We start from the raw sequence: 19,371 nt of genomic DNA, 5'->3' as shown, positions 1-19,371 counted from the left end.
TGACACAAACTGCTAAACATTAGGTCAATTTCCTATAAATCACCTTTACTTAATTAATTGATTGATTAATTAATTAATTAATTAGTGACTATAACATAGATCTTCAGCTCTAACTGAAACTTGTCTTCAACAAGATGATTATGTCAGACTAAATGAGTCCATCCCACCCACTCATGTTAACCCCACCCACTCATGTTAACTCCACCCACTCATGTTAACCCCACCCACTCATGTTAACTCCACCCACTCATGTTAACCCCACCCACTCATGTTAACTCCACCCACTCATGTTAACCCCACCCACTCATGTTAACTCCACCCACTCATGTTAACCCTACCCACTCATGTTAACCCCACCCACTCATGTTAACTCCACCCACTCATGTTAACCCCACCCACTCATGTTAACCCCACCCACTCATGTTAACCCCACCCACTCATGTTAACTCCACCCACTCATGTTAACCCCACCCACTCATGTTAACTCCACCCACTCATGTTAACCCCACCCACTCATGTTAACTCCACCCACTCATGTTAACCCCACCCACTCATGTTAACCCCACCCACTCATGTTAACTCCACCCACTCATGTTAACCCTACCCACTCATGTTAACCCCACCCACTCATGTTAACCCCACCCACTCATGTTAACTCCACCCACTCATGTTAACCCCACCCACTCATGTTAACTCCACCCACTCATGTTAACCCCACCCACTCATGTTAACTCCACCCACTCATGTTAACCCCACCCACTCATGTTAACCCCAACCACCCATGTTAACTCCACCCACCCATGTTAACCCCACCCACCCATGTTAACCCCACCCACTCATGTTAACCCCACCCACCCATGTTAACCCCACCCACTCATGTTAACCCCACCCACCCATGTTAACTCCACCCATCCATGTTAACCCCACCCACTCATGTTAACCCCACCCACTCATGTTAACCCCACCCATCCATTATAACTCCACCCACTCATGTTAACCCCACCCACCCATGTTAACCCCACCCACCCATTATAACCCCACCCACCCATGTTAACCCCACCCACCCATTATAACCCCACCCACTCATGTTAACTCCACCCACTCATGTTAACCCCACCCACTCATGTTAACCCCACCCACCCATGTTAACCCCACCCACTCATGTTAACCCCACCCACCCACCCATGTTAACTCCACCCACCCATGTTAACCCCACCCACCCATTATAACCCCACCCACCCATGTTAACCCCACCCACCCATGTTAACCCCACCCACCCATTATAACCCCACCCACTCATGTTAACCCCACCCACTCATGTTAACCCCACCCACTCATGTTAACCCCACCCACCCATGTTAACCCCACCCACTCATGTTAACTCCACCCACCCATGTTAACCCCACCCACCCATGTTAACCCCACCCACCCATGTTAACCCCACCCACCCATTATAACCCCACCCACCCATTATAACCCCACCCACCCATGTTAACCCCACCCACCCATTATAACCCCACCCACCCATTATAACCCCACCCACTCATGTTAACTCCACCCACTCATGTTAACCCCACCCACTCATGTTAACCCCACCCACTCATGTTAACCCCACCCACCCATGTTAACCCCACCCATTCATGTTAACCCCACCCACCCATGTTAACCCCACCCACCCATGTTAACTCCACCCACCCATGTTAACCCCACCCACCCATGTTAACCCCACCCACTCATGTTAACCCCACCCACCCATGTTACCTGTCAGACCTCCAGGAGCACAGAGGTGGTGGTGTAGCAGTGATCTCACACTCAAGCGACTCATGAGCCCTAAAACTAACAATGCATTTCACTCATTTGAAAGCCTTATGTGTCGATCACATGTCCAAATATGAAAAACCAAAAAGGAGTTTTGTTCATCGTTTTCTACCGTGATCATGTCACGTGATCATGCCACACCACATGTTGTCGTGACAATATGAGCCACACCTCCTGTTGTCATGACGATATGAGCCACACCGCCTGTTGTCATGACGATATGAGCCACACCGCCTGTTGTCATGACGATATGAGCCACACCTCCTGTTGTCATGACGATATGAGCCACACCTCCTGTTGTCATGACGATATGAGTCACACCTTCTGTTGTCATGACGATATGAGCCACACCGCCTGTTGTCATGACGATATGAGCCACACCTCCTGTTGTCATGACGATATGAGCCACACCGCCTGTTGTCATGACGATATGAGTCACACCTTCTGTTGTCATGACGATATGAGCCACACCGCCTGTTGTCATGACGATATGAGCCACACCTCCTGTTGTCATGACGATATGAGCCACACCGCCTGTTGTCATGACGATATGAGCCACACCACATGTTGTCGTGACAATATGAGCCACACCTCCTGTTGTCATGACGATATGAGCCACACCGCCTGTTGTCATGACGATATGAGCCACACCGCCTGTTGTCATGACGATATGAGCCACACCTCCTGTTGTCATGACGATATGAGCCACACCGCCTGTTGTCATGACGATATGAGTCACACCTTCTGTTGTCATGACGATATGAGCCACACCGCCTGTTGTCATGACGATATGAGCCACACCTCCTGTTGTCATGACGATATGAGCCACACCGCCTGTTGTCATGACGATATGAGTCACACCTTCTGTTGTCATGACGATATGAGCCACACCTCCTGTTGTCATGACGATATGAGCCACACCTCCTGTTGTCATGACGATATGAGCCACACCGCCTGTTGTCATGACGATATGAGTCACACCTTCTGTTGTCATGACGATATGAGCCACACCTCCTGTTGTCATGACGATATGAGCTGCACCACATGTTGTCATGACGATATGAGCCACACCTCCTGTTGTCATGACGATATGAGCCACACCTTCTGTTGTCATGACGATATGAGCCACACCTCCTGTTGTCGTGACGATATGAGACACACCACATGTTGTCATGACAATATGAGCTGCACCACATGTTGTCATGACGACACAGGCCCCTCTCTTCTCTTTCCTCTGCCTCACACAGTTAAACACTTGTTTCATCTCGTGAGGTTAAAGCAGTTTCAAAAGCAGAGACTGAGTCTATAGCGGACAGGTCAGCTGGAGCAGCGGCGCTGCAGCTGGAGCAGTGAACGCACCGCACACACGGACTGAACAAAGTGAACTAAAGGAGGTGTTTGTTATTTTGAAACATAAAATATATTTTTTTTTTCAAAACTATATTAGATTGAATTGATTTAATGTAATGTTTAGATGCATATCTGAAACTGACTTAATTGTAAGGTGGAGTCAGTGAGAGGATCAGGGGGGACACTGTCAGAAAGGGGGGGACACTGTCAGAAAGGGGGGGACACTGTCAGAAAGGGGGGGACACTGTCAGCCGAGGGGTGGGTCGTGTGTCCCCCGTCGCCGCAGTGATTTCCGCATATAGCCGCACTAAATGTTGTAATGACGATATGAGTTCGCTCTGTGATGCTTGTTTGTTGGATATGATTTGTCAGACACGGCTGAAACATGAACATGTCAGTAAACATCAGGGTGTCGCAGCAGTAAACAGAGGAAAACACAGCACCTTGCTGGCTCCGGGCAGTAGATGCAGCTTGACGTAAGGGTCCGACAGCCCGTTGTGGTCCATCGGCTTGAGTCCCTATGGAAGAGACACAAGATTAGTGTGAGTTTTTAAAAAAAACTGGCCACCACCTTATAAGATACACACAACAGGAAGTGGCTCCTTGGTGTAAACACTTTGAGTGACTTGAAGGTAGAAAAGTGGTAGTTTAAACATGGCAATTTGGTGTCAATGCTGAACAAACTAACCCGTCATGACATTTCTACCTCCTTGAATGTAGGAACACTGGCTCCATTAGAGCAATGCCAGTTTGGAACCAGGGGACAATCACTGGCCTCACTCCCACTGTGGGGCGTCCTTATCTTGTACAAGCGTCTCTTCCTCCAGGTCCCACTGTGATACCAGGGTCCAGGGCAGTGCGCGCTGAATGAGCCTGCTCCTGCTACACAGATGTCCACAGTCGCTTTTCAGACCAAATCGATGGCAGACATTAGAGACGAGTGGGCGGAAAGGTCGCCGATCACCCATGGGTGATGCCGGACTAAAGGGTGGGCAGTGCAGAACCAATCTGTGCTCCACTAATACGAGTCGCATAAGAAAACACGAAAATAGTTTGGCTTTCAAGAGTTAAAGAACGTCCAGAAATGTGCTAACACAGATTTATGAGTCATGAGGAGTTGATTAAAAGGTAAATTTATTTCAAAGTCAAACAGAATGTAAACGTATGAAAGTATTACATTTTTTTATGGTATTTTGAATATTAATCTTGAGTTGAGTGCATGTTTCAAGGTATTTGATTTGATTTATAGTGCAATAACCAGACAAAAATATAAACACTGGGGTACTTGACCTTATTTCTTGTAAATTACAACATTTATTCATTCAAACAGTTTGTAAAAGCAGTACTTGTACTGGTTCAGGAGGTGGACCACGCCTCAACCTCCTTCTCCTCCCACAACCACGCCTCCACTCTTTATACAGGCCTATCCCAGCATCCCTTATTGTCTCTGGTCTCTCGACGCCCCTTCCAACTCGCTCCTGCTGATTTACAGAATCTACTTCTTGTCTCTATGATAACTAACCTTAACCTCTCAAGTCAACGCACAGAAGGAGCAGATTCCAACAGCATTTCTTACTACATGATTTTTCTGTGACCATCGAACTCCTCACTGACATGTTCTTTCTCTCGGTCCGAGGCTCAAGTGAAGGCAGCTCGTTTCTGGCAATTCTAACGGGTCCTCGAAATTATACCCCACTATCGTTCCATACATTCTTTTAGGGTTTGATCAGTCAGAAGGCACTCATTCAACACCTCAGTCTGCTCCTTCTATCAATCCGTCACGTGCATCGCTTATACTTAAGTCACCATAATCGGCCAACTCCTACTCAGGATTCACTGGAATCTGACGCTCTGCACCGAACTTCCACCATCGCCCCAAATCAGACTACCCTCTCATCTATTGTTCATTCCACTCATTCTCAATCTCATTCAGCCCTCAATTAAGTTCCCTCATTCATCGCTCAGATGAATTGTCGGAGTCGGGATTCGGACTCACGACACTGTGGCCGGCTGCACTTGGAACCTGGCAAATGTGTGCTGTGCCTTAGCCACTACACCACCGGGCAGCACACTGTTGCTCCTATCTCCATGTAAGTATTCCGCCCTCCTCAATCTTTCATGCGGTAGTGAATACTACCTCCTTTCAGAGTTTGAATACCAAATAATCACCTAAAATCACACATATTCTGCATTATTTGTATGAATATTCACATTTGAACATGCCCTCTAACCTTTCCTTTGGCATTAGAACATGTTAACTTTCAGACCTCCAGGAGCACAGAGGTGGTGGTGTGGCAGTGATCTCACACTCAAGAGACTCATGATCCCTAAAATTAACAATACATTTCACTCATTTGAAAGCCTCATGTGTCAATCACATGTCCAAATATGAAAAACCAAAAAGGGGTTTTGTTCATCGTTATCTACCGACCTCCTGGTCCCAATTCAGAGTTTATAACAGAGTTTTCTAACTTGATACCAAACTTGTATAAAATTGATTGATAAAATTGTTATAGTTGGAGACTTTAATATCCACGTGAACGTGGGTGATGACTCTCTCAGTAATGCCTTCAGCGCCTTGTTAGACAGCATTGGTTTGAATGTAAATAAAGCGACTCACAGTCATAAGCACACTCTGGATCTGTCCTAACGTACGGAATAGAGATTAGTGACCTCATTGTCTCCCTCAAAACTCAATATTGTCAGATCATTTCATAATTACCTTCAGTTTATTCTTAAAGATCATCCAGTCCCACAGAATAAAGTTATAATGAAAAGGACAATATCCCAAAAATCTATCTCAAAGTTCAAAGAAATAATAGCGCCAATATTCAGTGACATGTCATGTGATCATGTCATGTGATCATGTCATGTGATCATGTCATGTGATCATGTCATGTGATCCTGCTGAGAACAGTTTTAGTCCCAGTATAAGTGATCAATGTGTCCACTTGACCATGAATTCCCTGAAGTCTGCTCTTGATGTTGCAGCACCGTTAAAACAGAAGGTCATTAGGCCAAAGCGCCTCCTCATGGTACAAGGAAGAACTGCGTTCACATAAACAAAGAGTTAGAAAGTTAGAAAGATCATTTGGCCCCTCCCTCACAGAAGAATCCCTAAAAGCGTGGAAAAGCTGCTACTGTCCTATCAGCAGCTCTGTGTGAGGCCCAAACCAGATACTATTCTAATCTAGTAGAAGTCAACTAAAGTTACACTAGATTTCTTTTCAGCACTGTAGCCATGGTAACAAACTGTCACAGCGCAGTAGAGCCATCACTCCCAGCTTCTCTCCGCTCTGAGGATTTCCTTCTATTATTTTTAATAAAATAAAACAATCAGAGATAAATTAGATGAAATTACTCCCACTATTTGCCCTGAACGAGCCCAAGCTGTAAAACTAGTGTCACATATAAATCCAGTAAATTTAGAAAGGTTCAGCTGTTGATCAAGAGGGATAACTTCAGCCATTAGGTTCAGAGCCCACCACAGCAGGGTCCAGAGTCCACCGCAGCAGGGTTCAGAGCCCACCACAGCAGGGTCCAGAGCCCACCACAGCAGGGTCCAGAGCCCACCACAGCACTGAAACTGCACTAGTTAAAGTCACAAACAATTTGTTAATAGCTGCAGACGATGGACTGGTCTCAATCCTGGTTCTGACCTAAGCGTTTGACGCCATCGACCACAACATTCTACTGCAGAGGTTAGAATGAGATGTAGGTGTCAGAAGCCCCGCCCTCAGCTGGTTTAAATCCTATTTATCTGATATGTACCAGTTTGTTGATCTAAACCAGAGCTCCTCACCTTGATCTAATGTAATTTACGGGGTGCCACAGGGATCAGTACTCGGTCCAATTCTGTTTACTCTTTACATGCTGCCGTTAGGTCACATGATCAGGTCACATGGCATTAACTTCCACTGCTCTGCAGATGACACTCAGCTGTATTTATCAATGAAACCTGATCAGAGCGATCAAGTAGACAGACTTAGTGCTTGTGTGAAGGAGATAAAAACCTGGAGGACACTTAATGATCTGCTTCTTAACCCTGAACAAACCGAGGTCATTGTGCTGGTCCTAAACATGTACGAGACGCTCTATCTGAGCAGATAGTCACACTGGACAATGTCAGTGTAGCCTCCAGTTCTACTGTAAGAAACCTCAGAGTCCTCAGAAAAAATATAGATAAAATCAGAAGAATCCTGCCTAAAAGCGATGCTGAAAAACTTATCCATGCATTTGTAACATCTAGATTAGACTGTAACTCCTGCTCGCAGCGTGTCCTAAAAGCTCCATAAAAAGCTTTCAACTGGTTCAAAATGCAGCAGCAAGATTACTAACAGGAACTAAAAGAAGAGAGCATATTACACCGGTGCTGGAGTCTCTTCACTGGCTCCTGTCCAGTTTAGAATCCAATTTAAAATCCTCCTCCTGACTTACAAAGCCATAAATTACATGGCCCCATCCTATAGATGCTATAGAACCATATCATCCAAGTTGAGCTCTTTGCTCTCTAAATGCTGGCCTTCTGGTGGTCCCAAGAGTCTCTAAAAGCACAGTAGGAGGTAGAGCCTTCTGGTGGTCCCAAGAGTCTCTAAAAGCACAGTAGGAGGTAGAGCCTTCTGGTGGTCCCAAGAGTCTCTAAAAGCACAGTAGGAGGTAGACCATTCTGGTGGTCCCAAGAGTCTCTAAAAGCACAGTAGGAGGTAGAGCTCCTGTGTTATGGAATCAGCTCCCGACCCATGTTAAATATGCTGACACAGTCTCTTCATTTAAGTCCAGGCTTAAAACGTTCCTCTTTGAAATGACTTATGGTCAGGCCAGTTAGGAACAGAAATATAAACCTACAGTTTCAGCTCCGCTGCCCTAGGAGCAACTATGGGGGAAGTATGGCAGCTTTAGCACTATTCTCTGCTTCTGACTTCTTAGTCCCTGGTGAAGCGGTCTCTACCCCATATGGACTGGTTCTCCTCCTGAAGAACTGGTTCTCCTTCTGAAGAACTGGTTCTCCTCCTGAGTGGGTCTAACTCCATTGTCTATCTCGCGTCCATCTGAGGGAGTCAGATTTCTCCTTCACTGTGGAACTCCTTCGGGTTTATACTTTTTCTCAAAGACATTTGGTAGTTTTTCCTGGCCGAGAAGGAGGGTCACGGAATCTGTTTTTTACTGTTGCCCCTCGAGGCAACTGCTGTTGTGATTTTGGTTACAAAAATAAATCTAATTGAAAATGGAAAAGAACAGTTTCTTTCCCTCTGCTGTTGGACTGTCCTTTAACTATAATTTACACTCACTGCACTGTTCACTTTCTGCACTATTTCTATACATTTAAACTTCACTGTTGTATGTTGCACCCTAACAAAGCAAGTTTGTTATGACGAGAGAAGAGAGGAGCGAAGAGAGGAGAGAAGAGAAAGACATAGAGAAGAAGAGAGGAGAGAAGAGAGGAGAGGAGAGAAAAGAGCGGAGAGAAGAGCAGAAAGAAGAAGAGAGGAGAGAAGAGCAGAGAGAAGAGCAGAAAGAAGAAGAGAGGAGAGAAGGGAGGAGAGAAGAGAAGAGAGGAGAGAAAGACAGAGAGAAGAAGAGAGGAGAGAAGAGCAGAGAGAAGAGCAGAAAGAAGAAGAGAGGAGAGAAGGGAGGAGAGAAGAGAAGAGAGGAGAGAAAGACAGAGAGAAGAAGAGAGGAGAGAAGAGAGGAGAGAAGAGAAGAGAGGAGAGAAAGACAGAGAGAAGAAGAGAGGAGAGAAGAGAGGAGAGGAGAGCAGAAAGAAGAAGAGAGGAGAGAAGAGCAGAGAGAAGAGCAGAAAGAAGAAGAGAGGAGAGAAGAGCAGAGAGAAGAGCAGAAAGAAGAAGAGAGGAGAGAAGAGAAGAGAGGAGAGAAAGACATAGAGAAGAAGAGAGGAGAGAAGAGAGGAGAGGAGAGAAAAGAGCGGAGAGAAGAGCAGAAAGAAGAAGAGAGGAGAGAAGAGCAGAGAGAAGAGCAGAAAGAAGAAGAGAGGAGAGAAGGGAGGAGAGAAGAGAAGAGAGGAGAGAAAGACAGAGAGAAGAAGAGAGGAGAGATGAGAGGAGAGAAGAGAAGAGAGGAGAGAAAGACAGAGAGAAGAAGAGAGGAGAGAAGAGAGGAGAGGAGAGCAGAAAGAAGAAGAGAGGAGAGAAGGGAGGAGAGAAGAGCAGAGAGAAGAGCAGAGAGAAGAAGAGAGGAGAGAAGAGAGGAGAGAAGAGAGGAGCAGCCTTCATCTGATGCAAACTTATATTATTGATTCTATCTGTCTTGAATCGAGCTCCTGCGTCACATGAAACATTCATCAAGTCTGAAAGGTTTATCCTCGTCTTTGAATGAAGCCGTAAATAACAATTAAGTTCAAACTAATCAGAACATTAACGATCGTCACCTCTGAAGATGTTCTAATATCCTCAAGAAGTGTCTCTGGAAATGTTTGTTAGAAATGCACAGGATTATAAAACACTGTACATGTAACGTTTACTCATCGATAATTAAATGTATGTGATCTTGATGAAATAGTTTAAAAAAGTGTCCAAGATGGCGGGTCAGAGAAAGCATCTATCTGCAGGGCTCTGGTCAGATCTGCCTGAAGAACATGTTCACCTGGGAAACGCTGCATTCCTGCTTGGAAGCTGATGATGAACTTGGAATCCACCAGTGACTCGGGATAGGGACTCGGACCCTCGGGCCCTTGTGGCGTGGCTGCAGCCTTATGTGAGACAACAGACGAGATAACAAAGGCATTCGACGCCAAAATGTCTGTGATTGCTGTTATTTGTGAACTAACATCCACGACCTTTGACCTGGTGAACAGAGCCACTGCCTCGGAGAAGGGCATCTCTGACTTGAAAGGTGCGGTGGGCCACATGCACCCAAGCTGTGATTGACCAATAAAATCTAAAATTAACCTGTGTGTCACAAATATATAAAAAAAAAATCTAAAATATATCCAAATAAGCCCGTTTTCCCCTGATTTCTGCTGCCAAAGCTTGGCTGAAGTCACGGTGTCTTTTCGTGGCCTCTACAGGCCGCTGAGCATTACTGCGTGGGAAGCTTGATTCTTCTTCTCCCGCAGATGCTCAATCTGTGGCCGTGTTCAGAGGCCCGTTCATGCTCCGCCCTCTAACATGAGCGGCCAGCAGCTTGTCTTAGAGGTCGGCACATGTGCTCTGAGGACAAACTCAAGCCACCTGAATAAACCTGTGTGGAACTCTTGTGCCTCACTGAGCATGTGCAGAGGAGAACGAAGCAACAGCAGCGCCACGGACTTCAAATCTATCTTTTAGAGACAAGTCTGTGTTTGTAGCTCAGGCTCTGTTCATGTTTCCAGTGATGTTAGTTATTTACAGTAATTTAACAACATAGAACTCTCATTTGTACAATGAATTGGTCGATATAATTAGCTTTCAGCACTTAACAGAGCAGAGGTTTTGCTCAGTAGGATGGGCCCTTTATGTGGAAGACTGGGGTTTGAAACCCACCCTTGCATATTACTTTATTTTGTGTTATCCATTAAATATTGATGAACACCCCAAGTATGCTGCACATCTATAAAAGTCACAGCATGTTACAGCTATGTCTGCCTCTGTCATTTTGGACCTATCTTTGTTGAAAATAAAAAAGTGATGTAGGAAAAAAGGAAAAATGTGTATATTGTGGACATTAGGATTCATTTATGTATTAATTCACAACATTTATTTAGATTTACGAGTACTTTGTGAGCTTGAGACATTCAATGTTAAATCCAGTCTACGCTAGAGACAAGGGTTCCCTCAGAGTGGTTTGCAATCAGATCTACAACTTCAGTATAGAAAGTGAGAGCGCCTCCTGGTGGAGCACACTTCCATTAATAGTTTCTTTGACCAGTACAAATCTGTCATTTTTGTCTTTGTGTTCAAAACTCTTTCTCTCTCTTTCTCTTCCCTGGGACCTGATTAGCATTAATAGCCCATTAAAGGACTGATAGTAAAGAGGGTAAGTTTCTGTTGAAACAAACTACTTTTTCTTCTAGGTCAGGAGGTCCCGCCCGGTGGGCTTACCACAGAATAGAATAAATATTCAGTTTAGTTCCTGGTCTTAAGATTGACAATGACTCTTGGATGAGAGTCGAAACGTTTTGTTTTTTCTAACTGAGTCCAGATGAAACAACTGAACCTTTTGGAACTCTCGTGGATGAACGAGGAATTACACCGACAATCAGGGCTTTATCTACAAGCAAATGGCAGTGTCAGTTATGTTAGCATCATATGCCGGCCGTGCCCCTCGCTCTCCTCCTGCACCACCCAACAGGAAGCTCAGCACTCATCTTCTCCTGGAGCTGTTCTGAAGTGTGTGCTGAGGGCGGGGCTTGTTAGCCATCTGCGGTCATTTCTCTGCTCCCTCCTGTAAGCATTATGGGTAATTATGATCAGTGCGCCATTCAACCCTGCCTGTAATCACAGACACATTCCCTTCTACTCAGGTGGGCTGCACTCCGCAACAATAGGCCCAGATGAGGACATTAACCTCTCCAATCACGCGCCATGCTGACCCTCAATAACTGTATTACAAACAGCGTCGAAGGCATATTCAGCAGGAGGCGGCGACGCAAACAACACCGTCATGTTTACTGGGGCCGGGATGGAGGAGCAAGAAAGTGGGGCATGGTGGATAGCACTGTCCACACACAGCTGGTTCTGCGTGACAACAAAAGCGTTTACATATGGAAATTGAAGTACAGCAGCAATATAGTGATTATTAGTTGAAGCAAATGATGGCGTTTCCAATGATGCTAATTTATATGTTGCTTGTTGCACATGCTTAGCAAACAATGCTAGCAAAGCACGTTAGCAACAGCTGATTCCGACATAATAAATCCACCACTATCCATAAGTAAGGGAAGAGAGAGATTTGAAATACATGCAGAAAAAATGGTTTCCTGTTTTCCAGCGATGGGAGACTCAAGTCTAATGTGCCTTGACTTGACTTAGGACTTGTCCTTTGTGACTTGAGACTTGACTTTGATTTGAGCCTAATAACTGGCTATGACCTGAGTTTTACTGGTAATCATATTTCTAAAGAACTATAATGCCCATAAATGCGGCGCATCTGTGTTCACATCGCATCTGTGTTCACATCCTCATACTTTCAGTGTCACAAACGCAGCGCTTCAGATCACCAGAGTGTCCGTCTTTGGATGGATTTAAACTATTACAACTATATAACTATCACATGTATGGGTGAAGAAAGTTTTATTGACAACATTCACTACATGAGCACAGACAGCTCCAGAAAGAACTGATGTGAAAAAGGTAAGACTTAATTTAATCCACGCCCTTTATCTTTACAGAAAAGAGCCTTAATTTGAAGTAAATGTACCTAGTTTGGTCCGAGATCACATTCAAAATATCCAATCACACACTTGTAATTGCTGTTATTCACCACGAGGCAACAAAACCCTGGTTCTTTGATAACAGTGAGGTGTTTCACTCTGGGCATTGCCTTGGGGTTCGTGGATGGTCACGCCCAGCATAGGTTGAGCAGGGGGCGGAGCACGCAGGGGGCGGAGCACACAGGGGGTGGAGCACACAGAGGCTGGGGCGGAGCACACAGGGGGGCGGAGCACGCAGGGGGCGGAGCACACAGGGGGGCGGAGCACACAGGGGCTGGGGCGGAGCACAAAGGGGGGCGGAGCACACAGGGGGGCGGAGCACACAGGGGGGCGGAGCACACAGGGGGGCGGAGCACACAGAGGCTGGGGTGGAGCACACAGAGGCTGGGGCGGAGCACACAGGGGGGCGGAGCACACAGGGGCTGGGGCGGAGCACACAGGGGCTGGGGCGGAGCACACAGGGGCTGGGGCGGAGTACACAGGAGCTGGGGCGGAGTACACAGGGGCTGGGGCGGAGCACACAGGTGCTGGGGCGGAGCACACAGGGGGGCGGAGCACACAGGGGGGCGGAGCACACAGGGGGTGGAGCACACAGAGGCTGGGGCGGAGCACACAGGGGGGCGGAGCACACAGGGGGGCGGAGCACACAGGGGCTGGGGCGGAGCACACAGGGGCTGGGGCGGAGTACACAGGAGCTGGGGCGGAGCACACAGGTGCTGGGGCGGAGCACACAGGGGGGCGGGGCACACAGGGGGGCGGAGCACACAGGGGGGTGGAGCACACAGGGGGGCGGAGCACACAGAGGCTGGGGCGGAGCACACAGGGGGGCGGAGCACACAGGGGGGCGGAGCACACAGGGGCTGGGGCGGAGCACACAGGGGCTGGGGCGGAGCACACAGGGGGGCGGAGCACACAGGGGGGCGGAGCACACAGGGGCTGGGGCGGAGCACACAGGGGCTGGGGCGGAGTACACAGGAGCTGGGGCGGAGCACACAGGTGCTGGGGCGGAGCACACAGGGGGGCGGGGCACACAGGGGGGCGGAGCACACAGGGGGGTGGAGCACACAGGGGGGCGGAGCACACAGGGGGGCGGAGCACACAGGGGGTGGAGCACACAGAGGCTGGGGCGGAGCACACAGGGGGGCGGAGCACACAGGGGGGCGGAGCACACAGGGGCTGGGGCGGAGCACACAGGGGCTGGGGCGGAGTACACAGGAGCTGGGGCGGAGCACACAGGTGCTGGGGCGGAGCACACAGGGGGGCGGGGCACACAGGGGGGCGGAGCACACAGGGGGGTGGAGCACACAGGGGGGCGGAGCACACAGGAGCTGGGGCTTTAAAAAAAACTGTCAGACTTTCAATCAAATGAAATCTATTTGACCACAGTTTCTGGGAGCGGAATCAAATTAGACTTCATGTCGAAATCGTCAAAGAAATGTGTAATATAGTGAGTCAGCAGGTTTCAGGATCAAAACATAAATGCCCATTTCTGCTGTGTAAAAGGGTTTACTAAGATCTGATCGATTTTGTGTTCATTTATTTGCTTTAATAAGTCAAATGCTCTGTTCCCGAGAACAGAACTAGTAGAGAAAGATTAGTCAACGCTCGCATGCTGATGACGTGAGGGGATTTGTACTAAAAGCAGTAACTTGTCTTGACTAACGTGACAAAAATCTGTGACTCGATGTGACTTACTTGACCCTCGTAACTAGGTCTAGCTTTAACCATGTCTAGTGGCATAAACTTGGAATGGCTTGACATCTTTTTTTATATTTTTCAAAGTATCATTCAGGTATGCATGGAGTCCCACTGAACCGGTCCGGGGTCCAGGGCCCGTCCAAATGTGGCTTAAGCGTATAGTGGTAATTGTTATGATGGTGGTAGTAGTAGTAGTAGTAGTAGTAGTAGTAGTAGTTGTAGCAGCAGCAGAAAAAGTAGTAGTGGTAGCATTAGTGAAACTAATAACAGCTCCCGTATATAGTATAAAGTATATAGTATATAGTTGTAGTATATAGTATATAGTTGTAGTATATAGTATATAGTATAGTTGTAGTATATAGTTGTAGTATATAGTATATAGTTGTAGTATATAGTATGTAGTATATAGTTGTAGTATATAGTATGTAGTATATAGTATATAGTATATAGTATATAGTTGTAGTATATAGTATATAGTATATAGTAGTAGTATATAGGATATAGTTATAGTATATAGTTGTAGTATATAGTATATAGTTATAGTATATAGTATATAGTTGTAGTATATATTATGTAGTATATAGTATATAGTATATAGTTGTAGTATATAGTATATAGTAGTAGTATATAGTATATAGTTATAGTATATAGTTGTAGTATATAGTATATAGTTGTAGTATATAGTATATAGTTGTAGTATATAGTATATAGTTGTAGTACATAGGATGTAGTATATAGTATATAGTTGTAGTATATAGTATATAGTATATAGTATATAGTTGTAGTACATAGTATGTAGTATATAGTATATAGTATATAGTTGTAGTATATAGTATATAGTATATAGTTGTAGTATATAGTATATAGTATATAGTATATAGTTGTAGTACATAGTATGTAGTATATAGTATATAGTATATAGTTGTAGTATATAGTATATAGTTAGTGATTGTATAACATTGTGTATGTTGTGAAAAAGTTCCGGTGACGTCATTTCCGGTGAGTGTGTCGCGTTTTCAGAGCTGTTCGTTCTTAGAGCCTTTTACCGATTAATCCACGAATTATACACACTATTTACGCATCATATACACAAAGGTGAGCGTTTGATTTCCCCGCAAACAATCCGGAGCCTCAAACCGCTCACTTTTTAGTATTTCGTGGATTAAAAGCCCTCCTGACTCTCTAGCTCCAGCCTGAACTAGCCTAGCCTAGCCTAGCCGCTAGCGTCATGGCTGGATCTACCTTTACCTGTTTGAGCTGTCATATGTCGAGTCAGAACCCTGGCTCCTTCTCTGATGATAGGTGCGTGAAGTGCAGTGTAGTGGTAGTTTTGGTTGCCAGGGTTACGGAGTTAGAAGCGCGGATCCGCTGTTTAGAGGAGCTTAAGTCCAGTTATAGTTCGGTTTTAGCGCGAGGGCTACCGGACCGCGCTCCAGGGCGTAGCATTAGCATTAGCAGTAGCAGTAAGGCCGAGCTCAGCCCCTCAGCGTCTCCCGTGCAGCTGCGACTAGACCAGGAACAGAATAGGGACCAATTTGTGACAGTTTGGAGGGGACAAGGCGCTAAACGCCGAACCTTAGAGCAGCGTGAGCTTCACGTCTATAATAGGTTTTCTCCCCTCAGCGATCACACGCCCGCTGAACACACGAGAGAAACTCTTGTAATCGGGAGTTCTATTGTTAGAGACGTGAAGCTGCCAGCTGCTAGCGTTAGGTGTTACCCGGGGGCCAGAATGGGTGACATCGAAGGAAACCTTAGTATCTTAAAGCAGAGTAGGACCCGTTTCCGGCGAGTCGTGATTCACGCAGGCGGTAACGACGCCCGGCGGAGACAATCAGAGGTGCTCAAAGTTCAAGTAGCCGCGGTGTGTGACCTAGCGAAGTCGATGTCAGTCACTGTAATATTTTCTGGTCCCCTGCCCAATCGGATCAATGCTGAATTGTACAGCCTCTTTCAGCATTCAACAACTGGTTATCTAGATGGTGCCCTCAAAACAACGTAGTCTTTATTGATAACTGGAGTGCGTTTGGGGAAAGCCCGGGCTCATACGCAGGGATGGCATCCATCCGACTTCGGAGGGTACATCCCTATTAGTTCGGAATTTGACCTTTGACCGATAGTCTTAGTCGTGTTAAGTGACCATCTAGGGATGAGCCCCGGGCGCAGAGCAGCAGTTTAAGATGCTCCTCTGTCGCTGAACTCTCGCCCGTTCTGTTACATGTGAAGTGTTCAGATTCAAGACAGATAGAGACTGTGTGTGTCCCTCGTGTCCCTCGTGTCCCTCGTGTCCCTCGTACAAATAATGCCAAAAAGTTACATCTCAGAAAAAATATTTCAGGCGTCAGACCAAATAACTTAAGGAAAATAACAATCACAAATGACACAAATATATAAATGAATAAACACGTAAAATGTGGACTGCTAAACATTAGAGCAATTTCCTCCAAATCGCTCTTAGTTAATGAATTAATTAGTGACTATAACATAGATCTTCAGCTCTAACTGAAACGTGGCTTCAACAAGACGACTACGTCAGACTAAATGAGTCCACCCCACCCACCCATGTTAACCCCACCCACCCATGTTAACCCCACCCACCCATGTTAACCCCACCCACCCATGTTAACCCCACCCACTCATGTTAACCCCACCCACCCATGTTAACTTTCAGACCTCCAGGAGCACAGAGTGCACAGAGAGACACACACTCAAGCGACTCATGAGCCCTAAAACTAACAATGCATTTCACTCATTTGAAAGCCTTATGTGTCAATCACATGTCCAAATATGAAAAACCAAAAAGGAGTTTTGTTCATAGTTATCTACCGACCTCCTGGTCCCTATTCAGAGTTTTTAACAGAGTTTTCTGACTTTATATCAAACTTAGTGTTAGCCTGGGATAAAATAGTTATAGCTGGAGACTTTAATATCCACGTGAACATGAGTGATGACTCTCTCAGTAATGCCTTCAGCGCCTTGTTAGACAGCATTGGTTTCACTCAGAATGTAAATAAACCGACTCACACTCACAAGAACACTCTGGATCTTGTCCTAACGTATGGAACAGAGATTAGTGACCTCATTGTCTTCCCTCAAAACCCTAAGTGATCACAATCACAATCATCACAAATGATTTGTTATTAGCCGCTGACGATGGACTGGTCTCAATCCTGCTTCTGTTGGACCTCAGCGCAGCGTTTGACACCATCGACCACAACATTCTACTGCAGAGGTTAGAATGTGATGTAGGTGTTGGAGGAACAGCCCTCAGCTGGTTTAAATCCTATTTATCTGATAGGTACCAGTTTGTTAATGTAAACAAGAGCTCCTCACCATGCTCTAAAGTAATTTACGGTGTGCCACAGGGTTCGGTACTCGGTCCAATTCTGTTTACTCTTTATATGCTACCATTAGGCAACATTATCAGAAAGCATGGCATTAACTTCCACTGCTATGCAGATGACACTCAGCTGTATTTATCAATGAATCCTGATCAGAGCGATCAAGTAGACAGACTTAGTGCTTGTGTGAAGGAGAAAAAACCTGGATGACACTTAACTACCTGCTTCTTAACCCTGAAAAAACCGAGGTCATTGTGCTGGTCCTAAACATGTACGAGACGCTCTATCTGAGCAGATAGTCACACTGGACAATGTCAGTGTCACCTCCAGTTCTACTGTAAGAAACCTTGGAGTCTTATTTGACCAGGAGCTCTCATTTAAAGCTCATATAAATCAAGCTTGTACAACAGCCTATTTCCATTTGCGCAACAAGAGCCAAAATCAGAAGAATCCTGCCTAAAAGTGATGCCGAAAAACTTATCCATGCATTTGTAACGACTAGATTAGACTACTGTAACTCCTGCTCACAGCAGGTCCTAAAAGCTCCATAAAAAGCTTTCAACTGGTTCAAAATGCAGCAGCAAGATTACTAACAGGAACAAAAAGAAGAGAGCACATTACGCCGGTGCTGGAGTCTCTTCACTGGCTCCTGTCCAGTTTAGAATCAAATTTAAAATTCTACTCTTGACCTACAAAGCCATAAATGACATGGCCCCATCCTACCTCAAAGATGCTATAGAACCATATCATCCAAACAGAGCTCTTCGCTCTCAGAATTCCGGCCTTCTGGTGGTCCCAAGAGTCTCTAAAAGTACTGTAGGCGGTAGAGCGTTTAGCTACCAAGCTCCTGTGTTATGGAATCAGCTCCCGACCCATGTTAAATATGCTGACACAGTCTCTTCATTTAAGTCCAGGCTTAAAACGTTCCTCTTCGAAATCGCTTATGGTCAGACTAGTTAGGAACAGAAACATAAACCCACAGCTTTAGCTACGCTGCCCTAGCAGCAACTGTGCTGGGGGAAGTATGACAGCTTGAGCACTATCCTCTTCTTCTGACTACTTATGCTATCAAACAATATTTATTTTTTAATTCCACTTGCAAACTGTTCACCGCCTTCTTTTTCTTTCTCTCACTCCTGAGGACCTGTGGACCCAGATGTCCCTCTCCTGGTGAAGTGGTCCCTGCCCTGTGTGGACGGTCCCTCATCTGCCTGAAGAGTGGGTCCAGCTCGCCTCAGTCGGTCCCTCATCTGCCTGAAGAGTGGGTCCAGCTCGCCTCCGACGGTCCCTCATCTGCCTGAGGAGTGGGTCCAGTTCGCCTCAGTCGGTCCCTCATCTGCCTGAAGAGTGGGTCCAGTTCGCCTCAGTCGGTCCCTCATCTGCCTGAAGAGTGGCTCCAGCTCCAGTCTCCTCGTGTCCGTCTGTCCGTCTGTGAGAGTCGGATCTCTCCTTCACTGGAACTCCTCCAGGTTTCTACGCTTTTTTGCCAAAGAGGTTTTTTTTGTAGTTTTTCCTGGCCGAGAAGGAGAGTCTAAGGACAGAGGACCCTGGGACATCGTCCCTCGCCACCACAGACATTGTCTGACTTCATCACCACCACAGACATTGTTGATTCATTTCTCCCTGTGGCCCTCAGAGGCAACTGTTGTGATTTTGGGCCTTACAAAAATAAATTGATTTGATTTGATTTGATAGTATATAGTTGTAGTATATAGTATATAGTATATAGTTGTAGCATATAGTATATAGTTGTAGTATATAGTGTATAGTATATAGTTGTAGTATATAGTTGTAGTA

General features: G+C 46.0%; 1 protein-coding gene across 1 annotated transcript in view; it reads right to left on the bottom strand.

Moving 5' to 3' along the window:
- Window positions 1-19,371, bottom strand: part of doc2b (double C2-like domains, beta) — a 326,981-nt gene that overhangs the window by 108,390 nt on the left and 199,220 nt on the right. Inside the window, exon 3 of the mRNA XM_072447011.1 lies at window positions 3,612-3,686. Coding sequence (XP_072303112.1) covers window positions 3,612-3,686 — 75 coding nt within the window. The remainder of the gene's footprint in view (window positions 1-3,611; window positions 3,687-19,371) is intronic.

Source organism: Eucyclogobius newberryi, unplaced genomic scaffold, assembly GCF_026437365.1.
Source record: "Eucyclogobius newberryi isolate DKJ021-1_F unplaced genomic scaffold, fEucNew1.0.hap1 SCAF_15, whole genome shotgun sequence".
Taxonomy (NCBI): domain Eukaryota; kingdom Metazoa; phylum Chordata; class Actinopteri; order Gobiiformes; family Gobiidae; genus Eucyclogobius; species Eucyclogobius newberryi.
Note: the sequence above shows the minus strand (reverse complement) of the source record. Positions and strands in the feature narration are given on the sequence as shown.